The following is a 23,158-nucleotide window of genomic DNA, read 5'->3' on the forward strand; positions in this document are numbered from 1 at the left end:
TGACTACATCTCTTCTATTCTGGGAATTTTAAATATACTTAAGAGATGCTAAGTTGAACTGTGTAACAGGTATCTAAATACAGGTGACACAACCAAGAAACACAAAGGATTTACCTGGATGACAAAGCAGCAAACATTTATGACCACAGGAAGGTTTGAATTCCCTCTCACATATTTGACCACAGGAGTGAGGTACCAGCCATGGGTCCACTGCTGGATTCTCCACTTTTCCACAGTAACAGTAATATCTACTGGGAGTTTCAGAGCGTTTGTATTCAAACCTACATTTTGGACTACAACAAGGGGAAAAGGAGTGAAAACAAAAACAACTTCTTAAAACAATTAGAAAAAAAAACCAGTTTTATCATTTTGGCTTCCCAAGACTGTTTCAATGCTACCAATTAACATTTTTACAGCTACTACAATGAATAACAAAAATACACAGTAACACAGAAGAAAGGTCTTTCTATATGTCAGATATTACAATACATTAATTGGAATGTCTAAGGAATTGCTTTGTTAATGCAATTTCTCTTCTCTAAGAATACATATAGACAAAAATAAGCACAGCAAAAATCAGAACAGTTTTTATGTCAAGTAATATCAAAAGAATCTATGCAACAGTTAACCTACTTAAGTAGAACCAATTAAAAAAAGGATTAAAAACCAGGGGTTTACTAGTAGCAGTCTATTAGTCATGTAAAACAAAGTTTAGCAATGCTATTAAAACCAAGCATACTAATTAGAATTTTATATGAAAAAATTTAGATTCAAGATGTACACCTTCATTGTTCACTCCTGATATTGAGAGAAGTTAAAAAAATAATTATTTCTAAAGGTAGACAGACACTGGAGGCCTGGGATTTATAAAGTGCCACAGGCCCAACAGGCCCCACAGAAGCCATGAACAAGGGAGGCAACACAAGGAAGGAGAAACAAAGCAATTCACATTGCTGGCTACACTGAGAAAAGACAACAGACAAGAAAGTCCCCCTCAGAGAAGAACAGAAAGACTCTGAAAGACCTATGCACTCATTTTTATCAATTAAAACATCAATTTGCCCTGATATAATATATTACAGACCATGAACCATTTGTCTATAGTGATAGCATAGTTTTAGCATGTCCTTACATGTAAAATAAAATACCATTTGCCTGAAGAGGCATTATCAACTTGAGATGCAGCCAGGCAACAACTGACACTTTATTTCCTAAACAAAACTGCTTAGGAAACTGTATTCATGTAGCCACATTATTACCTCCTTCTTTATACAATCTCAAGGAAAACTGCAAGGCCTAACTTAATGTTTGGATTATAACAAGACTAAAAAAAAATAATAAATAAATCCCTACATCTTGCTATTTGACAATATTTTTTAAACTTATTTCATGGTGCCAACTTTAAAAGTGAAAAATATGTAAAGCCATTCAGAAATAAATATCAGAAGTTGAGATACAGATAAGTTACCTTCTAAGAGGTTAAAACAAATTTGATGTAGCAAGGTTTTAGTTACAGTGTGAAATTTTTCTGAATCATTTTAACAGAAACTTACATAATTTTAAAAAGCAAAGAAAAGTCAGCCTTCTGAACAGTTTTTTTTGGTTGTTGTTGTGCACATGATGTACAAATACCACTCCTTCTAAAGGAACACCGGTTTGCCTGGTCTTCTCAACAGAAATAACTTTGTAAATGTACCACGAGGAGCTCACCATGGCCAGGGATAGTCTTTCTTCCCAAAGTCATCATCTGTCAGAGGAGAAGATACAAGGAAGAGGCTGTCCTTGGCCCACTTTTGGATACACACCAGATGAAATATACAAAAGCATCCACAACAGCTCCAGACCTAAAGAGCAGACATCAAGCACCAATTGCTTTAAATGAGGTTTCTGTTTCCACTGATGAAAATCCGTAACATCTGAAGAAATACTTCCCTTCCAAAATAGTTTTTCAAAGACAGATTATACCCACTGTTAGATCAATACATAGATTCATACCTGTTACAGATTCATACCTGTAATCTTTTTTCCAACTCCCGTGGAAGTTTTTGCCAAGGCTGATGGAGCCCAAAATACTCAGATAATCAGAGAAATGTTGATTTAAACACTGTTGGAGGTCATGTAGCACAAACTGATGCCCAAAGAAGGACTACTGCCAGCTTAGCTCTGTTCAGACACAGCTTTGCCAAGCAAAGCTGGAAAGCCCTGAGGGATGGGGACTCAATCTTTGTGAGCAAGCTACTCCAACCATCATATCCCCTTCCTAGAACCCAAACTGCATCTCCCAAGGCCCAGTTTGTGCCACTCTCTCTTATTAAACCACCTGGCACCATAAAGATGACTTTGGTTTTACCCAAAACTGTAACAATTTGGTAAGAAAAGTGCAGAAGAAAATTTTAACTATTTTTTTAATAACTTCAGACAATGTTGTGAAATAATACTGTGAAAATGCAGATATTTTCTCCAGTAACTTACAGAGGACAGTGGCAATGACTAAGTTTCTATAACTATGGTAACTAACTTCACAAAACTAAAGCTAAGCAGGAGACATTACAAAAACAAACAGACTTGGCCAAAATTCTACAGATTCAAGATAATTAGCAAACCACTGAGTTATAAAAGAAGGCTTTCAAGTTACCAAATCATCTCACTTCTGCTAAGGTAAGATTAACTCTATCAAGAGCCACAGAAATATGAAGCAAAACTCATTGAGGTCTGAAAGAATATGGATTAAATATGTTAAGAATTCATACAAAATATATTGCATTTCTTTTTAGAAAAAAGTTACTGACTACAGTTTCATTGGGTACTTGTAGTCTGTGTATATCTATAATAAGAAATTTAAATATTTTCTGAAATTATTTATTATTATTTTGTTGTTATTTTTATTATTATTATTTCACTTCATTTCTTCTTCATGTCAAAGACACAGTTGATGCCTCAGGTTTTAGCTTTTATATTTCCCAGATTCTGTACTGCTTTGTGTGGAGCTCTGAGCTTCATATTAAGGGATGGTGAGCTCTCCTCACAGAGTAGCTTAGACAAAACAATTCCTTCTCTAGCTGGGGACCCAAGGACAACCAATCCAAATCTCAGGCCCAAGAGCACAAACAACAGTGGAATAAAGAGAGAAATACAAGGAGGATGGGACTTCATAACCTAAAGCTGTAACTGGACAATTAACTCCAATAGGCAAATGGACCAGAACTTCTAAAATTGAGAGACCTCGTGACTGGTTGTCCCTTTTTTGTGACCATTTTGGGTTCATCTTGGGTGTAGCTCTGCCTGGGCTCTTGTACTGCCCCAGGTGCATCCATTGAGGCCTTTTAATAAATACCTACTTTATTCCTTTAGCTCTGCCTAGTCTCTGTTCCAGGTCATCCTTCACAAAGCATCACAGTTCTACATGTTTTTGGTTCATGTACCTCTATCAGAAAGAGGAAAAAATATTTGTCCTGAAATCTTTCCCATATAAAATGTACCTATATGAAATAGGACAAACTTCTCTGACACACACACTTCTTTTTCACCTGATCAGCATTAAGGGCAGTGAAGTTTATCTTAGTTTCCCTGCTGTAAGCCTAACAATAATATCTCCTAATGTTCTAGTATTTCATGTTTTGCTTTGCTACTCCATAGCATAAGGAATACACAATTGCAAGCACTGGCATTCAAGCACTTATCTTTGTCACCTGCTACTACCTAAAACTTAAAAATAGCTATTTTACACAATGAGAAGAAACATATGACAAAAAAAAGGACACATTCTGATTACAAGCTACACATGTAACCTCTTGCATCTTCCAGTGTTTCAAAATCCAAAGATGCCAAATTTGCATTTAGTACTTTTACCATTTTAAAGCTATCAATCCCAATAATAACCTCAATAATATAATACAAGTTATTCAGACAGTAACATTTGTTTTGCTCTAAAAGATTACTGTAAAGTACTTACAGCTTGGTTCCTTTTAACTGAAGCAATGCAGATGAGACATGTCATGGCCCCTGACTGAAAGGCCTCATTCATGTACTGTCTTGTACGTTCCAGTTCACTTGCATCTCCATCTTAATGGGAAAAGATTTTTAAAGCAATTAGTAACATTTGATCTGTTATTTTGTACATGTTGAAACTACTGCACAAGTATTTTTTCTCTGAATAAAGCCAGTCATGTATTATTTAAAAAGCCACACTTCAGACAGTTAAGAGCTATACCATTGCTTCTGCACGAAAAGACAAGAAGTACACCCAGCATGCACTGCTGGGAAAGAACATTTTTAATGTAAGACATGATAGAGTGCCTTCCTTCCAACTACAGTAAAATTTAAATACAATAATACTGCATTGCTTATGCTTTCAGACCAAAATAAAAGTCAAGAAATGAAAAAAACATTACCAGTTTGACTGGTGTAAATGGTAAATGTTTTGTCCAAAATCTTCCCTTGTTTTGCCTCAGCATCTTCATCATCATCTTCAGACGAGGAGCTTAATTGGTCTTCAACTAGCTTTTTTGCTGCAGCCTGGTTGGCCTTCTTAATTTCATCAAATTTCTTCAGTGAAGATAATTCTATTAAGAGAAAATACTAATGATGATTAATATCATGATAGCTAATTGTAAACACACATTCAGTTCTACATACTTTCACTTATTCTTTTCTTTAAAGAGTTTGCTGATTTTATTTTTTTATGAGTATTACATCACTATCATTTCAATACCACACAAGAAGAGCTAAATTGTATTTACTTCTTTACTGTGCATTATAATAAAATTCACAGCAGGATTATCTATCAATACTGCTAACAAATCAAACCTAACATACCAGAGCAGAAGCAACTATAATGCTGCTTTATGAAAAGGATACTTAAAAAAACCCCAGACATCCCACACAAACACAACTGACACACATGAGGAAGAGAAAAACAAAACACAACCCACAGTTTTGTTTATAAGAAATTTACAGCTGTTATAACTTGCAGGTACCACACAGGTATTTCTCCAGCATGTGGTATTTCTTAAATTATGACTTTCACTGATCTCATTCAAATTCAAGAAATCTTTACTGCAAGAGCGTGTTCACGCTATTTCACAGGAGATTTTTCTATTAGACCCAATATATTTACCAGGGTTTAATCAAGTTTAGCTTTAAGGCTTTTCTTAAGAAACTATGCTGCCACTGAAAAGAGCTGTCTTTGGCACTTCTCTGCTGTATTTGCCGAGGGCGAACTTGCACTCCCAGCTGCCGCGTACACCGAGCACCCGCACCTTTCCCACACCGAAGCCAAGTGTTTCGCTGACCAGCGCACCTAATGCTGTCTCTACCGAGGAAATCCCCTGGCTCTTTCCAACCAGACAGAAACATTTCATCCATTACTTCACACTTTCCTCTAATGCTTCAGGAAGACGGTGCACCCAGTGCACCCTGGCGAGGGCTGAGCCCCTCAACTCCTCGCCACTGCTCGAGGCCTCCGCGTCTCTCCCCGGCAGGAGCCTGCAGGCAGGACCCGGCACATGGCGAGCACCGGCTCGACACCTCCAAGCAGCGCGGGAGGGGGCCGGGGCCCGCCAGCCTCCCTTCCCCGCGCCGCGGGGGACAGCCCCGACCTCGCATCTGCAGGGGCTCCGGGCACAGCCCGGGGCCCGGCAGCGCGGGTAGGGGGCGGAACGCAACACTCACCGCTGGCCCCGTCGCCGATGGGCCCCGCTGCCGCAGCGCGGGCAGCGCCGCGGCCCCGAGCGACCGGGGGCCGGGCGGCCGCCCCAGAGCGAGCGGCGAGCTCGTCCCCGGGCCTGCCGCGGCCGCGGCCCCGGCCGCCCTGACGCCACTGAGCCTCCATTTGTCCCTCTCCAGAGAGCGAAGGACGGCGCTGTGACCAGACCCTTCGCCTCCCCCGCTGCCGGCACAGCCGCCCGGGGAGCCCTCCGCCCGGCCCAGCCCGGCCGCTCCGCCGGGCCGTGGAGGCGGCGGCGCCGCCGGTGCTCCCGCGGCAGCGCGACTACAACTCCCGGCGCTCCCCGCGCGGCGGGCGGGCTCCGCCTCAGCCGGCCGGGCTCGGAGCCGGGGCTGCGGCGCTGTGCCCAGATCACAGGGCGTCCCAGCTTGGAAAGGGTGTGAGATCGCCGTCATTAACCCAGCGCTGCCACGTCCAACATTGAACCGTGTCCCCAAGTGCCACATCCATACGGCTTTTAAATACCTCAAGGGATGGTGACTCCACCACTTCCCTGGGCAGCCTGTTCTAGTGCTTGACAACCGTTTCGGCTGAAATTTTTCCTAGTTACTAGGAAACCTAGTTACTAATCTAAGTAATCTAAACGAATCTAACATCTCCTGGCGCAAATTTCCTCTCGTCCTGTCTCTTGTTGCTTAGGAGAAGACACCGCCCCCCATCCTCTCTCGACCGCCTCCCTTCAGGTGCGGTACCAGCGATCAGGGCCCCTGAGCCGCCTCCTTTTCTCCGCAGGGAATGTCGGGCAGCTGCTCCGGCGGCACGCGGCTCCTGCCGGCATTTTCTGCGCAGCTCCTGTAACTCCTATAACTTCATAGCTCCTGGAGGATGAGTTAAAAACCGACCACAAAGCCTGTTCAGAAACTTGACTGAAGCACATCCAGAAAGTTTTAGCGCACAGAAACATGTATTGAGGAACCCGTGTGCCTCCCAAGTTCTGACAAATAATGGCAGGTTGAAATAATTGTAATTTTATTAACATTTCCTTATAGCACTTGCATTATGTCGTGTGCCAGGAGGAAACTTTGCATTTAGCCTTCTTTCAGCAAATACCTTCTCATGAAAGTCGTTATAGAAGATTTCCAACCATAAGTAGTCTGAAAATAGTAAGCAAACCACTGGAGATAAATTCTGGTTTTCTGTTTTATTTTGAAATTGTTTAAATCAAAGAGTTTTTATTCTCAAGAAAGAGGCAGCTTTCTTAGTAAATACAATTCATGTCTTAGATTGAAGAATCAATATTGAAAAAAAAGTTAGCAGTAGATATCTGTCCTTTTTTAATTAAATCTTCATATAACACATTTATCTAATAAAAAGTTTTAAGCACTTCAACAAAGTGCTTTCTAAGTGCCTAGTAGCCACATAGGATAGGTTGCTGCTGGCATACAGATTGCAAATTATATTCAAGACCTGAGCTGGAAGAATGTAGATTGCAAAGTCCAACTCTCACAATATAGCTAAATACCAGAATAATCCTTGTTCCTGTGTACAGGGATAGAACCTTTACTGGCAGGATGGCATACCTTTTCCCCTTATCACCTAATGAAGCCATTTATCCTTCAAAGCACAGATCAACAGGGCATGGACAGCCATTTTGTGTTTATATTTACCCTTATTGTTCTATATATATCTCATGCATTAGGTACTTCAGAAAATTTCATCCTTGGAGTAAATCAGGAGCTATTTCTAAATCTCTGGCATGCTGGAAAGCATCAACATTACAAAATATAAAACAGCCAGAAAGGAATGCACTTTATAAAATACCCAATTTATATTATCTCCATCTCAATAAGCAGAGAATGCAAGTGTAGAGAGATTATTGACAGTAACATGTACATATGTATTTTTTAAGAGTGGCAGTCCAGTTGCTCAGAGAAATCAAACTTCCCTAAACAGAGAATTATCCATTCTCTCTACAGTCCCTTGCTTCACTCCCTTTCATCAAACTTTAACAATGTTATGTGCCTATGATCAAATTCTACTGAATACACCCAGCTGCGAACACTCAGCTGAGACTGTAACTAAGGAAACTATTTTTTTGCAAACAGAAAAAGAAAAAAGGATCTAAGGAGATAATGCATTTTAAAGCAGTTGAAAATTGATCTAACGTATGAATCTACAGACTTTACTATCTCAGAAGTAGTTATGAAAAACAGAAATTCTCTATCAGTGGGAAAAAGCAGCCTCTTTAGTCATATTCTTCCACCAACAGCATCTACAGAAGACCCTGGAGGAAGAATTTGGCCTGTTGCTGTTGTGTCTTCCCCTTGGACTCTGCCAGTGTTACAGTAGGGATATAAACATTTTTAATTACAAATCTTCAAAACTTGATAGTCCATGTTCTGCAGCCACATGATTACATAGAACAGAACAATCTTTAATGTATATTTTTATTTGTATATTTTTTGTATATTATTTGTTCTTATTGTGAAAAGAACACTAGATTATGAGCCATCCATATCTTTCATATTGATGCTTGCCTAAAATTGAATTTTCTCCTCTCTGTATTCCAGCCTTTGCTTGTACTATCCTGGAAAAAGGTATATTTCAATCTGCCCACTTATATTTCAAGAAATCAGCCAAGGTGGACCCAATGAAGTAACAATATTTTCTAAATCTTACAGTCTTCAGTGGTCACATCTACATTGTAGATGAGAGTGGACAATATTAATAGATATGCCTAATTTTTTATATAATATTGCATACTTAATTAATTTCATGTTGCTCAATAGATATTAAAATGTGCTCATTTATACACAAATGTAATATAAAGGTTAATGACTTCAAATTGTTACCAAACCTTTCATTCTTTCCATAAGCAGACACAAAGAAATTATTTTAAAACAACCAGCAAAGCTTCCAATATTTTCCAGTATGTGACAGTGCATGTGCATCTGTCATAGGGCAGCGTTACAGAGAGTACAAAACACATTAGCAGATAATAACACTTATTTGTGCAAGAGCAAAGCTTTATCTTCCATTCTCATTCTTGATTTTTCTTTTTCTGCCCCAAAACTGCCAAATATGCACTACTTGTAGGAGATTAGTGACATTGTCTCAACAAAAAATTTTTTGTAATTAATAGTCAGGTATTACAAAGATTAGAAATCAGTGTTCAGCCCCAGTCACGATTTGACCCTCAGTCTTATTGGCAACTTCCATTGTTTTTATTCTGCTTTTGACAATCCAGGTTTATCTGTGGATGGATCTGCTTCTTCTAAGGCTGCAAATTCTTCCTCTATAACTGGCTTCAATATTTTCTCTATTTGTGTAAGTCTTTTTTTCACTTTCTGTTGTGCACCTTCATACTCAGCCAACAACCTGGCAAACTTTGTTTGCAACCTGTCCATAGCACGTTCCATGTAGGCGACCTTCTCCTCCAGATCTTTAGGATCACTTCCTAAATTTGCAATTTCAATGTCCAGCAACCCATCTTTCATTAGGATTTGCTTGCCTTTTTCTTCCAGCATAGCCTTTGCATCCGGATACTCTGTTAAAGCCTCCATGAGATCATCTTTAGACAGACAAAACAAGTCTGAGTATCCAATACTTTTAATATTGGCTGTTCTTCGATTGCCAGCTTTGCTACCCTTGATGTTAAGAATGCTGATTTCTCCGAAGTAGCTGCCATCACTTAGGACCACAAATTGGGTGACTCCATCATCAGCAACTACTGCCAGCTTGCCTTCTTTGATAATGTACATCTCTCGTCCAATGTCTCCTTTTCTGCAAATATAATCTCCAGGACTGTATACTTGGGGCTGGAGTTTCAAAACCAGTTCAACCAGCAAACCTGCTTCACAGTCCGCAAAAATCCGAACTTTTTTTAACGTTTCCAGGTGAACATTGATTGCAATCTCTGCTCTTAGTTTATCTGGCAGGTACTTCAAGACCTCCCTTTCATCCACAGCCTTTTTGTTTGTCCACAGGTAGTCAAACCACTTTATAACTCTTTTTTCCATGTCCTTACTCACATTCCGAAAGTGCATATACTGCTTGATAGCATCAATCCTTGCTTGGAACTCCGCCCTGGCAGCATTCATGTTGGAGATCATTGAGCCCACATTACCAACGATGGTAGCAAAGATCAGTACTCCAACCAAGAAGTCAACAACCACAAAGAAATACTCAGAATCTCTTACAGGAGGGGGGGTTTCACCAATTGTAGTCAGGGTCAGTGTTGACCAGTAGAGACTGTAGACATATTTTCTCGTCAGGCGGGCAAATTCAGGATCTGAGGTGTTGGGGTAGACCCACGTGTCAGCCCCAAATCCAATGGCTTTTGAGATGGAGTAGTACACACAGGCATTCCAGTGAATAATAATCACAATGTACATGACAAGGTTAGAGATCCTGAAGATATTTGGGTAATTTGTTCTTGTTTCTGTTCTCTGGAAGAATTCAAACATCCGAGCTACTCTGAGTAGTCTGTTTATTCTTAATTCTGGGTAATTCAATCCTAACTTAAAGTATAAGAGATCAGTTGGTAAGATTGACAGAAAATCTAGTTTGAATTGAAAAGATTTCTTGTATTTCTCTCGTAGCTTATGTTCTTCTTTCACCAGAAGACCTTGCTCCAGGTAACCTAAAATAAAATTGTAAATAATACAAGAAGCTACAGGTTCAAACATGTTGAGTTTAAGGTCAGTCCAAATCTACTTTGAAAAATATTTTGGGTGCAAATTCCATATGGAACATAATTTCTCTTACTTTTTACTATTTAATTTCTTATTTCCAAATAGTCAGCTCAGTGCTATATGGTTTATCTATGAAAGATGAACAATTCTAGATCTGAATATTTTCCTCCACTTTTCCACTATGGTGAACATCTGGAAAAAAAAACCAAAAAACATCTTCCCCTCCAAAGAAACCTCCACAAGCTATAGGAAGGGTGATTAATGAGGAAAAGAATCTGAACACAGGAATTGCAGTTCCACATTGAGTGTATCTACTTAATAGCTCCATATCTTAATATTTTAAAATAAATAGTTGTAGCTGAAGTTAATGGGATGTCTTGCTTGCTCAATAGTCTTGAAAATCAAGCAAATACTTGAATCTCCCATTAATACAAAAACCAGATCTAGGTGCTTGTTTTTCAGAACCCGTGATCCTTTCTTGGCTGCACTTCTTTTTTTGTCTTGTTGAATCGGCTGCAGGCAGAACAGCTTGTACCTGCATATCTCAAACTTTATGTGTCCTTTGAGTAATACATAAAATTTCATCAGAATTTCTCCTACTTTTACAGTAAGGCTGCAGTCTTTCAGAAATCTAACTCAGTGTCTTTTTTTCGCTATTGCACCTCATCAAGGCAATTCAGATAAGAGAAGTAGTAGGGTTTTGATTTAAAAAAAACTGGCATAAAAATGTAAAAAGGAGTAATTAATCCTTGAGTATATTTACCTGTCCTTGTCCGCACAAACATATCAGCAACATAAATGGCATCAGAAACATAATCAATAATAAACCATGCAACTAAGTAATCGTGCTGAAGCTCATCAAAACAGGCTCTGAATATGAAAAAACAAAAGTAAATTACCATAAAACAAAAATTAAATACTTGTATGAGTCAATGATTATTTTTTTATCTAGTCAGGAATATTATGATTTTCCAGAAGTTCTATGTAGTCACTAAAGGAGTACATCACCTAGCAATAATCATGGTCCAGTTGTACATGACAGGCATTGTGATGCAAAACAACCAGTTGTAATATATATTTCCTGCTGGATCAATGGTGAAAATATCTTTCTTCTTCCTGAGTGGTAAGCAGGGGAAAAAACGAAATTTAATGAGAGACTTGAAATACACATCTCATTTTTGAGGAATTAAGCATTCCAGAAATTATTATTGTGAAATAAATGGTCTTTATCAAAGTTAAACTTCCTTGCTCAAGTGCATGGAAGATATGAAGCTGGTACAACTTGGTGTGACACAAATTTAGAATCTAAATTTTGCTGACCAAAGTCAGCTTGGCAGTCTCACTTCACTTCATAGTGGCACATGTGATTTTTAAATTATTTTTTCCTACACAAATAACTCTCTTGTCTGATAATTTATTTTATCATTTAATAAAAAGATTATGTGACCATTAATTTTTAGATAAATATAAATTATGAGATGAATCATGCCTTTCTCACAGGAAGATAAAACATTGGCATAGTTTACATAAAGAAACCAAAGAACAGGAAATCATACAACACAGGTTTCTATTGCACTGTCTTGAGTTTCTCTTCCTTAGCCAGAAAAGTATGAATTTACCAAGCAGACTACAAAGCAACAATTTTAGAGCGTTGAAGAGTTTACTGGCTTGTAGGTGCCTTTGAATGTGGAAGAGGTTGCTTTATACTGGCACATCATTTGCTGCAGTGTGTTGTACAAGAGATATTAGATAATCAGAATCCAAAGGAGATATATCTTGATTAAGGTTTCAGGTCACCTCCATGCATGCATAATTCTGTTGCCCACATACGAAGTTAAGTGAAAACAACTCTACTCTAGGGAGAGCAACAACAGTCTTTACACTCATTCACTAAGGTACAAACATCTTTACAGGACATCTGTGAATTAATTTCTTCTTACATCAAAAGCTATTTTATTGCATAGCATATCTGGACCTAAACAAAAAATACTTACTCTTCTGTATTTTCTTTCTTCTTCAACTTATCTTTATTTTTATTTTTCTCCTTTTTTTCTTTGGTCTTTTGTGTTTCTCCATCCTTTTTCTTCTCTGGCTTGCTAAGAAATAGATTAACATTTTCCATTGTTAAGGACCAAGTAAAACATATGTAGAAAAAAACCTAAATCTCTTAGAAATAGTAATATTACTCTTCATCTTACCTCTTCTTTTCTTTTTTCCTTTTCTTCTCCTCTCTAAGAAAAAGAAAAATATTATAGGGTCATGGGATTCACATCCTGTTTCTTCAACATCTATTTATTAGAAGCATCTGAATTCAGTAAGGATAACATTGTACTTATGTGTTTAGCCTTCAAAAAAAGTGTTTTTCTTACTGCTTGTTATTTCACCTAGAACTACTTTTGTTATAAATCAATAGATACAATATCAGTAACTTTGGTAATAAGAATCATCAACATCATAACTGATGTGCATGAAGTGAAATGTATGTGCAGTCTCTTTTGGGCTTACCTGAATGGCATAACTGTTTCTAATGAAACAATTAGATATTTATTATAATTATTTATTTCTGCTTTTATAATCAAAATTGCAGTGCTCTCATTTTATCGAATGGCAAAGATACTTACTCATCTTTATTACTATTATTGTTAATATTGTAGCATGCAAAAACTCCAGGTAGATACTGTTGCCTGGGAAACAACAAAACAACACAGTTATATGATATCTGCTGAAATTTAAAAAACAAAAATCTCCTAAAATATTTACAATAAGCAATATACTGTAATCTTAAAAATTTTGACTTTTACTAAGAGTGAAGAAAATTATATGATAGCAAGTATATGTGCTTAGATAATCCTATGTAAATCACCAAACTAAAAGAAAAAAACAAAAAACAAATGGACAAAAAATATATTTAACATACCTGTTTCCCCCTTCATGCATCAGTCCATGGTCCTTACTGGTGTCATGCACTACCACACTGGGAACAATTGTATGGGAGTGATGGGTCTCAATCACTCCTACCTTCATGGTCAGGTCTGTTTTAACTTGGGTAATTGAAGAAGGCTGAATAAAAAAAGTATCAAGTCAGTTCACCACTAGAATATTTCTTTTTCCTAAGAATAAATCTCTTACATTCTTGCTTTCCTGAAGCCCAACAAGAATATTTACAGTTTCCTGTCTCCCATGACATTCCCACCAGACAAGAAAATGACCTGGCAACTCCTGCTGAAGGGAACGTTGTGCACATCTTTAGGGAAGCATTAATTTAGGTTTTAGGTCAAAACTCCTGAGTTTTGACACATACTTTGAAAGTATTTAAATAATTGTGTTTGAAACATCTACTGCTGTTTCTCTGAGTTTGAACCAAAGGCCAGAAACACTGTATCAAGATGGAGAAACAGATTCATGCGCAGATACATCCTGAAAACCTGACCAAGAAGTATCCCCTGGTTGGAGGTCCAAAGAAATCTCAATATATCTGGTAACAGAGACTTACACTCTGTTGGGATCAAAGAGTGGTTCTGTAAGTAAGAGGGTAAGATTAATGTAGGAGTTTCCTCACATATATAGCAGGTGATAAATAAACACCTAATGGAAGTGTAAGTGGCTCTTTATGTCTGGGCTGTTCATCTCAAGGGAGAAAAAAATAAGCTGAAAATGTTTTCTAGCTAATACAGTGCATTCTACTGCATAATTTTCTGGAACTGGTGTAATTAACTTCTGCTCTCCTTTTTCACCACTTATTCCTATAGTGCTGTCAGTTATATTTTGGCAGCAGTGAGACTGCCAACTCTTCAGGCATGAATTCTACCAGTGTGATTTGCTCTTGCCAGGGCCATTTAGAGAGAATTATAAAGCAGATATTGATACTGCTATCCACTGCAGTAACAATATCCCTGTATGTGTGAAATCAGAGTATAGAGATCTCTGTAAGCCACAAGCTGGCAAATGAGTGACTGTACCACTGATAAGTGAAGTCAAATGCCATAGGGATCAGTCTCACAGCAGTTTATTCTGGCACACCACAAAGGAGGAGCAGAATGAAACAGCTGACATTGCTGCCAGACTTGACTTCCCTTATTTGTCAGTGAAACTAAAAATATGCCTATGCAGGAAATAGGAGGGGAAATTCATGTTTCCAGCACTCATCAGACATGAATGACACACGGTGCAAAAAAATAATACAGCAACATTACAGAATAACAGAATATTCTGATTTGGAAGGGACCCACAAGGACCACTGAGCCCAACCCTTAAGTGAATGGCCCATACAAGGAACAAATCCACAGTCTTGGTGTTATAAACACCATGCTCTGACCAACTGAGATCTAACATTCTACACAATAGAAAGATAAAGATTGAAAATTAAGATGTGTTATTCCTTGAATAGTCCTAAATAGAGTTCAATATTACTGGTCAGACTTTCAATATTTACCAGCATGGATCAGGTCTAAGACAAATAGACATAAAAATATTCTAAGTATCTAAGATATGGTAAACTTCAGGTTAGATTCATCAGGAGACTAAAAGCTGTACCAGGGTTTCCAGTGACTTACTACTTGAAAGTGAGAGGATTGAAATTACACGAGGTTCAATTAAGTAGCTTTATATCTGCTTACAGGTGCTCTGAAAGCTCTATTAATGCTGGCACACACAATTCCATCCTGATTAAACCTATATCCTCCACAGGACCACACAAATCCTCCACAGAGCACACAAATAATGGTGCAAAATAAAGCTGTATCCATCTCAGCACCAGACAAGTTCAAATGAATTATTCTCAAGGGAAATAATTTCTCCAACAGAGTGGGCTCTAAACCAGTCAGTTCATGTTAGTACTAACAGTACCAGCATTTCTATATAGGCATATATTTTTCATGTTTACTTTTGCTCTTTGAGTCTTCTTTACTTTCAAAAAAAAAAAAAAAAAAGAAATTTGACGTTGTGCTCTCCAGACATACTGATTTGCACTTGTTCTAGAGTTTAAAGATAATGATAAGTATCTATAAAATAGAACGTGTCTAAAATCACATGGATTGTGTATGGAGCCTGAAGGCTGGGGAAAAAAAAATCTATATCCTCTACATTCCCATCTTCTTCAGGTTAATAGGATTTTCTTTGCATTTTTTCAAATAAAAAAATTCCTCTGGCTCTGTTGGTGTCTGTTGTAAGCAGAGATACTGTGGGATACTGTGTGTTCTGCCATGGCAGCCATGCATAGGATTTTCTGGGAAAGAGGAGCTGCCATTTGAGGCAGGACTGGACATTTCATATTACTGAGACACTGAGAGCATTAAGTGGCATAGAAACTGAAGTATTAACTACCCTGTAGTCTCAAAATACCAAGTTTGAATGTCAGGCTTAGGTAAGTGCTGCACCAGGTTCTTTTCCTGTCATTCAGGATGTGTAGCACAAGAGTATCTTCAAATTCCATTAGTCTAAAAGCAAATTGTGGGGAGTTAAAGTTCCCAAGTCTAAGACACAGAAGTGCCAATGCAGCATGTGCCCAGTGCAAGTTGGACAGACACAGAAACTAAATCTAATTTGGGGACTACTGATACCTTGTTACAGCATTTGCCCATACTGGGCACAGTAGAAAATATCACATTAAACTCCCTGGGTCCAAATTCATGTTAATGCATTTTCAAGCATTTCAAAATTTTTACTAAATTCTATCACTATCATGTTTCCTATTCTGTAGTCACACATATTTTTTTCTTTAACTGATCCATTGTCACAACTTATTACAGTGCTTTTTAATATTGGGATGCACATTTTCACATTATCATATTTAGGTAGCAAATGCAAAAAGTAATAGATGTTTTCTATAGACATATTTTAGATTTCTACCATATGCTTTTTACTGTATCATCTCAAATAGTATCATCCTTTTACTACTTGGATTTTTTTAAATGTAACTACTATGATAAACAACCAAGTTTTCAAGCATTATGAGCTGAAAACTAATTCTACTAATCACTATACATCACAATCTTTAGGGCTGCAAGAAAATGAAGGATTGTGATGAATGGAAGACCAGCTTCTGTTGCTTCTGCTGTTTCATTTTACATATTTCTCCCTTTTTTACTGGCCCACTACATTCACATCTCTAATCATTATTTTCATAGACAAAATACTTTAAATAAGGATTCCCTGGAACAGATTTGGGCATCATATACAGATCTATTTTTTTTTCTTTACAAAAAGCAGCAAAAAAGTCTTCATTAACATTGACACCTGCAGCATGCTACAGCATGATCTGTCTTTTCTAACATGCTAAGAGTCCTCAGCAGCTCTGCAATAAGCAGTTTCAACAAGCAGTGTGCATGCTTACCTTAGGAATGCAGTCTGCTGCTTCTGCTAGAGATTTCAGTCCTTTAAATCAGCCACATTTCCTTTCTACATAAGCAGCATCACCATGAAAAGCTAAATATAATCAACATTTCAAAAATAAATTCCTTACTGATTGATTTCACAAAGAGCCAGCCCCCTTGCAGTTCTCTGAATTATTCCCAAGGAAGGACATGGTTATTAGAGGAGGATTTCCTTGACCTAGTGATGGATTTTGAGATTTAGAGGGAGATGAAGGTGACAGTGGCAGTCAGTAGTATCCTTCACCTAGTAAGCAGAAGCTTACTAGCCCTATCTGCAAGCACAAGAAGTGACAAATACTGGAGTGTGCTCTGTTTTGAAACTGAAAAAAAAATATTGTAAATAACTATGTATTCAGTATTGTCTGCTCACTTGTTCTCTTACATATTGCAGATGCTTTTTAGCAGTGGTAACAGGTTCTTTTACTGTAATAGATAAAATGCCATACATGGAAATTTCCTTTTATGAAAGGAATAAAATTAGAATAAATTAAAAATTTATTTTAATGCGTATACCATAGGGCTGAAGAAAAGGAAATAACATTTTAAATTACTTAAAGCTCTTAAATAATATAACATAACATATTTTGATGCTTTAAAATCCAGTGAATTGTGGATACATTTTTAGTGGAAAATACCTTGATGATGAAGTTATAAGACACTGAATTGATCTTCAGCTTCAGTATGGATTATGACTTTACAAAATGGTTTAAGTAGTTGCATTCCTCCTCCATTAGAAATGAGCAAAAGTGCATCTGTAGTGGCTAGAGAGTCAAGAAAGGCCCCATGAGGATATACTTGAAAAGAGGACATGGTATTTGCATACCTCACCTTTCATATTTCACTGCTGGATACCATAAGAATGAGAAAAATAATGTTCTCTGAAGTTTGAGTCATTAATTTTTCAATCTGGAATCTTGTACATGGCCCATTTTTTTAAAAGAAAAAAGAAAAAAGCTCTTAGGCAGCAAAAAGAGGTAAATGTTGAAACTTGAATTTATACCTTTGTCACAACTGAGACATAGCTAAAGTTTTTACATTCTATGAACTACATTCTAACTTTGCTTCACAAAAATCAGAACTCAGGAAAGCAGTCCAGCCCCTGGGACTCTAGGATTATGATGCATTTGTTTCTATAATCAAGGGCAGCCGGAAAAAATGTCATTAGCAATCATAGGAACCAACTTAAATCTTGCAGCCCAGATGACTGAGTTTATGGGTTTAATCATAAAACAAAAGCTCAGCACAAGTCAGCCTCCTGATGATGGAAGGAAATTAAACACTTCTGCTGGAATGACTTTCCAGCCCTGAAGACAGTCATTCCATTTCCCAGACAAGAGAACATGCATTGAAATTTAAAGAATAAAAATAATTTAAATAAGATAGTAATGGACAACAAGGAAATGTATAATCTTATGCACAATGGAAGCCACATACACCAGTTTTAGTAAGATATGCAACATGACTAAGAGATAAAGTGAATAATCTTCTAAATTCTGGCTTATACTTTACGGTTGTCTTTGAAGAGCTGAAATGCATCTCTTATCCTAAGATCATAGATATGAAAGAATCTCAGAAGGTTACTGCATCCAACCAGTATTGAATCTTGATCAGATTTACCTCTGTCATTCTCCAGGGTTTTCCCTGTCTTGCTATCTGAAAGGTGTCTGTTCAGTGCTGAGCAGCGATTCTGTGAATATGTGGTGACACTAAATGTTTGGGATACATGCCTTGTTATGTGTCACAAAAGAGTTGATACACCTTTTTAATCTGGTATAGAACTGCCAGTTTTCTTATAAAATAATAAGTTCTACAGAGAAAAACTAACTTTTTTTTTTCTTTATTGGTTTACCCTGGAATTTTTCAAAGCTCTCAAACACAGAAAAATGAGTCTTACTAGGCCTGGCCACTTTCTTGTCTGAGAGTGGCCAGGACCTCACTAACCTGTGAAGAAGTTTGCAGGACAAATTCTGGATGAGCTCAACACAGTGGTGTCAATTCTGCCCTCCTTTAAAAGCCAGTTACATAGCTGTCATTGACTCCACTGACAATTATATTAGTTGACTGTCAATATTTTTTCATGGATATTTTTCCTGTCATTCTGTATTCCAGTGAAGTAACCTTGGCTGATGGAAGAATGACTGCACTAATGGATTATTGTTTTAGTAGGCCAACTATAATCTCTTTTTGCATCTTGCATTGTCATCATCTGTAATTCTTCTCGATCCTATTAATTCTACATGTAGTTTCAGATACCCATAACCAAAACACTAGATACATTAAACATATGTATTATGACTTATAAATAAGCAGGTTTGAATGGCACATTGCCTTTCAGCTTACTATGTGGAAGCTCTGTAAACAGACGAGTGTTGGGATTGGGATCACAGTTTTGACCAGCTTATATTCTGCAAATATTGTTCTGGTTTTTCTAGTGCTGATGTGATTTCAGCAATTAATGTCATGTTGGAAGTGCTGCAGCTGAGAAGACTCCACGGCTTCTGACTTACTAATGCTCTTGTGTAGAATTCAGTGTCATGAAGCTCAATTGGCCCCAATGAGGCTTGATGACTGGAAAACCATCAGTGCCACGAGTGTCTCCACCAGTAGGTGGTACTGTATTTTTACTTTAGGGTGATGGAGAGTGAAATAGAAGCAATTTAGGATGTGTGCTGGTGAGTTGGATTCTAATGTTCAGATGAGGCTGGAATCACAAAGCACCCTAAGTGCTCTCAGGCGCAGAGCACAGCACTGCACGGTGTGCTCAAACACTGTCACAAACCTCTCACCATCATCCTCCAGGTCCAGAGCTTAGTTTCTGCATGACTACTCTGCACAGGGACTAGCACTTCTGAAAAGTGGCAATGTGGACACACTGTGTCTGGCCATGCCTGGCAGTTTTTTCTGTGCCCTGAGATGAACCTGCATTAAGATTATCCTTGTGTCTTCCAGGTTCAGTGGGTGTTTCGCCCCTGAGATCTCTCCTCAGCTCCCAGGCTGAAACTGCAAGGAACAGAGGGACTGGCTTATCAGAAAACTCTCTGGGAAATACTAGATCTTCATTCAATGGTATAATTGGGATAAAGAATAATTGTAGTGACCCTACAGAAGCTCCAGAATTTCTGTACAGTCAGTACTTCTATTTCACAGAATTTTATTTCAAGTTAAAATAACATAGGAAATCTTGGTTGCACAGAATTACGATGCTGAAACATTTACACATAAAAAAGTGATTCAACTGATATTAATTTTAAAAAATTAAAATTAAAACTGATATTAATTAAACAAAACCTGATATTAATGAAACAAAAATCATTAATATATGACATAGCCACCAATAAGAGAGGTCGAAAGTGCACTGTGATAAAAAAAGGTTTAATAAATCCAGCCTTGGATGTTGTGTGGCTACATGCCAGGAAAGGTAATGAATCTGTCTGTAGCCTCTGTATTGAACAGAACTTATGTTTGGACACTGTCGTGTAGCAACGACTGCTGGCAGAGTAATGCAGAGCAGGGAAGCTGAGTAATGATAACAGGATTTAAAAATGCCACAAGCAATTTTCCTAAATAATAATAAAAGAGATAGTTCTTGCTTCATGTCTGCACCTGAACCAGCTGCGTAGTGAACAGGTTTTCTAATTGTGGGGAAACTTGTCATCATCTTCAGTATTTACCATAATATAATTCAATACTGCATAAGGAACTCAAAGTTTATGCACATAAGAAAAAAAATCCTCAAGATTAAATTTATAACAAAGCCAAAGAGATACACAAATTATGGTAATTAAGTTGTTCATGGCTAACACAGAGGTAAAGATGGGATTTATTAAGGCACAAAAATGGGGTTTACCATGACTTATAAATGTAAAACACTAAAATTGGCTAGATAGTGCTTCCCTTTTTATGAAAGATCAACAATTAAAGTCAGTGCTTGTTGGCTTTAAGGAAAGTTTCATGAAACCTTTCATATATTAGTTAATGAAGTTATGTAACTACATAAGTAGCAGAATCTTAACATAAATTTTCTCTTGCATTTTCCAAACATTTAATGGGGGGGAGAATAATGCCATAATATAGAAGGACATAGCAGGGTTTCATAAGACACTTATTCCTCTTTAGGAGAAATGGAAACTGCCACAAAATTGCTTTGACTATTACTACATGCGTATTTTTACTTCATACACAAAAGGTTGATCTGTGCTTAGCTGCATCTGGCACAGCTCCAGGGAATTAAATGGGTCTGTGCCGATTTGCATTTGCTCATGATCCAGGCATTGCTCTAAATCAGTTGTAAGTGTCATTTTGAATGGCAAAATGGCTTTTTTTTTCTCTTTATGTCAGTTAACGAGATTGTATATTAATACTTTATTTTCTTTCCCATTTGACTTTTACATGCCATTCAAAATAAAGAAAAATATATCAATGTTGGTAAATTACTTTTGTGTAGTTAGTTGCTTCCTGACATTGTCTCAAAGTTCTTCAAAACAAATTGAGTGTGAAAACTGCTAATCATCATTGAAATATTTACACATGAAGTATATGCCTACTCTCTTCTGTAATAATATTATGGATTGCAAGTTTTTTGCATCTGTCCATTGACTTGGATTGTTAGTCACAATTTTTCTGTGACTTCACATTTTTTTCTCAGAAGAAAAAGGGTCTCGTAGTGCTTTTTGGAGTTTATTACAATATCAAAATATGAAGCCTTTAAAGCTTTTCAGCCAAGGAAAAATAAATATATAGCTTCAATTAAGTTGGAAAATATTCTTAAGATAAATAAGCCAAATTTAACCCAACACTATTGCATTCACCATTAAACTATACCCATCACTACCATATCGATACATCTTTTGAATACCTCCAGGGATGGTGTGTGCACCATTTCTTTAGGTGGCTTGTTCCAATGCTTGACAACCCTTTGAGTGAAGAAAAACCTCCCTGGCACAACCTGAAGCCATCTCTTCTTGTCCAGGTGCTTTTGACTTGGGACAAGAGACCAACCCTCTTCTAACTACAACCTCCTTTCAGGCAGTTGTAAAGGGGTGTAAGGTTTATCCTGAGCCTCCTTTTGTCCAGGCTAGACACCCCCAGCTCCCTCAGCCACTCCTCATAGCACTTGTGCTCCAGACCCTTCACCAGCTCCATTGCCCTTCTCTGGACTTGCTCCAGCACCTCAATGTCCTTCTTGTAGTGATGGGCCCAGAACTGAACGCAGGATTCACAATGTGGACTCATCAGTGTCAACCTCAGGGGGACAAAATTTTGCTGGCCACACTATTCCTGATAGAGGGCAGGATGCCATTGGTTTTCCCAGCCACCTGGGCACACCGCTGGTTCATGCTCAGCCAGCTGTCAACAAATTTGTAAATCAGATTAAATATTTTATTTATTAATTAAATAGACTTTGATGTCCATGGCCTGCTAAAGGACTTGGCTGATACAGAGGCCCACCTACAGAAGTGTTAGCTGTGCTGTTTCTCAGTATTCTTGCTCTGGGTGCTGCACCACAGTGAAACTGTGAGCAGCAAGGCAGCAAGAGCTGTGCCAGAGGTAGAGGTGGTCTTTGGCAGCTCACCCTCTCCCACCTGCTCTTCTGCTCCAGCAGGGCTCTGTGGATATTACCACCTCCCTTCTCAGCAGATCTGCCAAGAGTCACTTGCAGGATTGCAGCAAGCTCAAAAAATTGACATATTTTTGCAGAAACAGGGATATAAACAGAGTTGATAGATCTGAGAGGACACAGAACAAAAGCAGGAATTTGAAGCAGACTGCAGACATGCATCTGTCCATATATGTGGTTTTATCCTATGGGCATGCTTATGTGGTACAAGAAGATCACAGTTTTCTCCCAGACTTTCAGATTATGCTCTAAAATTTTGATTTAACTCTTTCAAATATAATTTAAAAATTTTGCTCTGTTTTTTTAGCAGTAACCTGTTTTAGAAATGTTAAAGCAGAGAAGTCAAACTATTTATCATGCAGCCTGCACTGGATTCAGGCCACCCTCCCTAGAAGTTGTTATAGTGTAGACACAGTAAAGATAAAGTGGAATGATAACTAAAATCACAAAAAGGAAATTCAATGTTCCTTTTCTCCTAACATACAGAGTGCTGGTAATGCTAAAAAATAAACACAGAAATTAAAAAATGAGACTAAGACATTGAAACTGGTCTCTTGGTTTAACCACAGGACTGCAAAGTCAACGATACCTAAGCCAAGGAAAACCAAGTTATTTTGCTGAAAATGTCAGTGTATGACATATTTCAGCAGTATGCCCCAATGGTACAACTTTTCAAAACCAATGATGATTAGTTTGGGTACTGTGCTGCAAAGGCTAGTTCCAGCTCTAATCTCAATCCCCTGTATCCCTGTGGTGCTCTGTGGAGGTGTGTTAAATTTGCAATTTTGACTCCAGTTAGAGAAATCTTTGT

General features: G+C 37.9%; 2 protein-coding genes across 2 annotated transcripts in view; both read right to left on the reverse strand.

The window, feature by feature from the left end:
- The window catches only part of NFXL1 (nuclear transcription factor, X-box binding like 1), a 43,694-nt gene extending 37,864 nt beyond the window's left edge, over nucleotides 1–5,830 (reverse strand). Inside the window, exons 1-5 of the mRNA XM_054295569.1 lie at nucleotides 5,671–5,830; nucleotides 4,392–4,562; nucleotides 3,953–4,062; nucleotides 1,711–1,844; nucleotides 115–293 (exon numbers count right to left, since the gene is read on the reverse strand). Coding sequence (XP_054151544.1) covers nucleotides 115–293; nucleotides 1,711–1,844; nucleotides 3,953–4,062; nucleotides 4,392–4,562; nucleotides 5,671–5,830 — 754 coding nt within the window. The remainder of the gene's footprint in view (nucleotides 1–114; nucleotides 294–1,710; nucleotides 1,845–3,952; nucleotides 4,063–4,391; nucleotides 4,563–5,670) is intronic.
- A 3,059-nt stretch (nucleotides 5,831–8,889) lies between these two features.
- On the reverse strand, nucleotides 8,890–13,383 carry CNGA1 (cyclic nucleotide gated channel subunit alpha 1). The gene is given in 7 exon segments (XM_054295570.1): nucleotides 8,890–10,307; nucleotides 11,123–11,229; nucleotides 11,368–11,475; nucleotides 12,354–12,455; nucleotides 12,558–12,583; nucleotides 12,977–13,047; nucleotides 13,272–13,383. Coding segments are annotated over 7 exon segments (1,944 nt in total).
- Between the last annotated feature and the right edge of the window lie 9,775 nt (nucleotides 13,384–23,158).

This window comes from Melozone crissalis, unplaced genomic scaffold (genome assembly GCF_028551555.1).
Source record: "Melozone crissalis strain CALT ecotype California unplaced genomic scaffold, PUWL_Pcris_2 ptg000006l_1, whole genome shotgun sequence".
Taxonomy (NCBI): domain Eukaryota; kingdom Metazoa; phylum Chordata; class Aves; order Passeriformes; family Passerellidae; genus Melozone; species Melozone crissalis.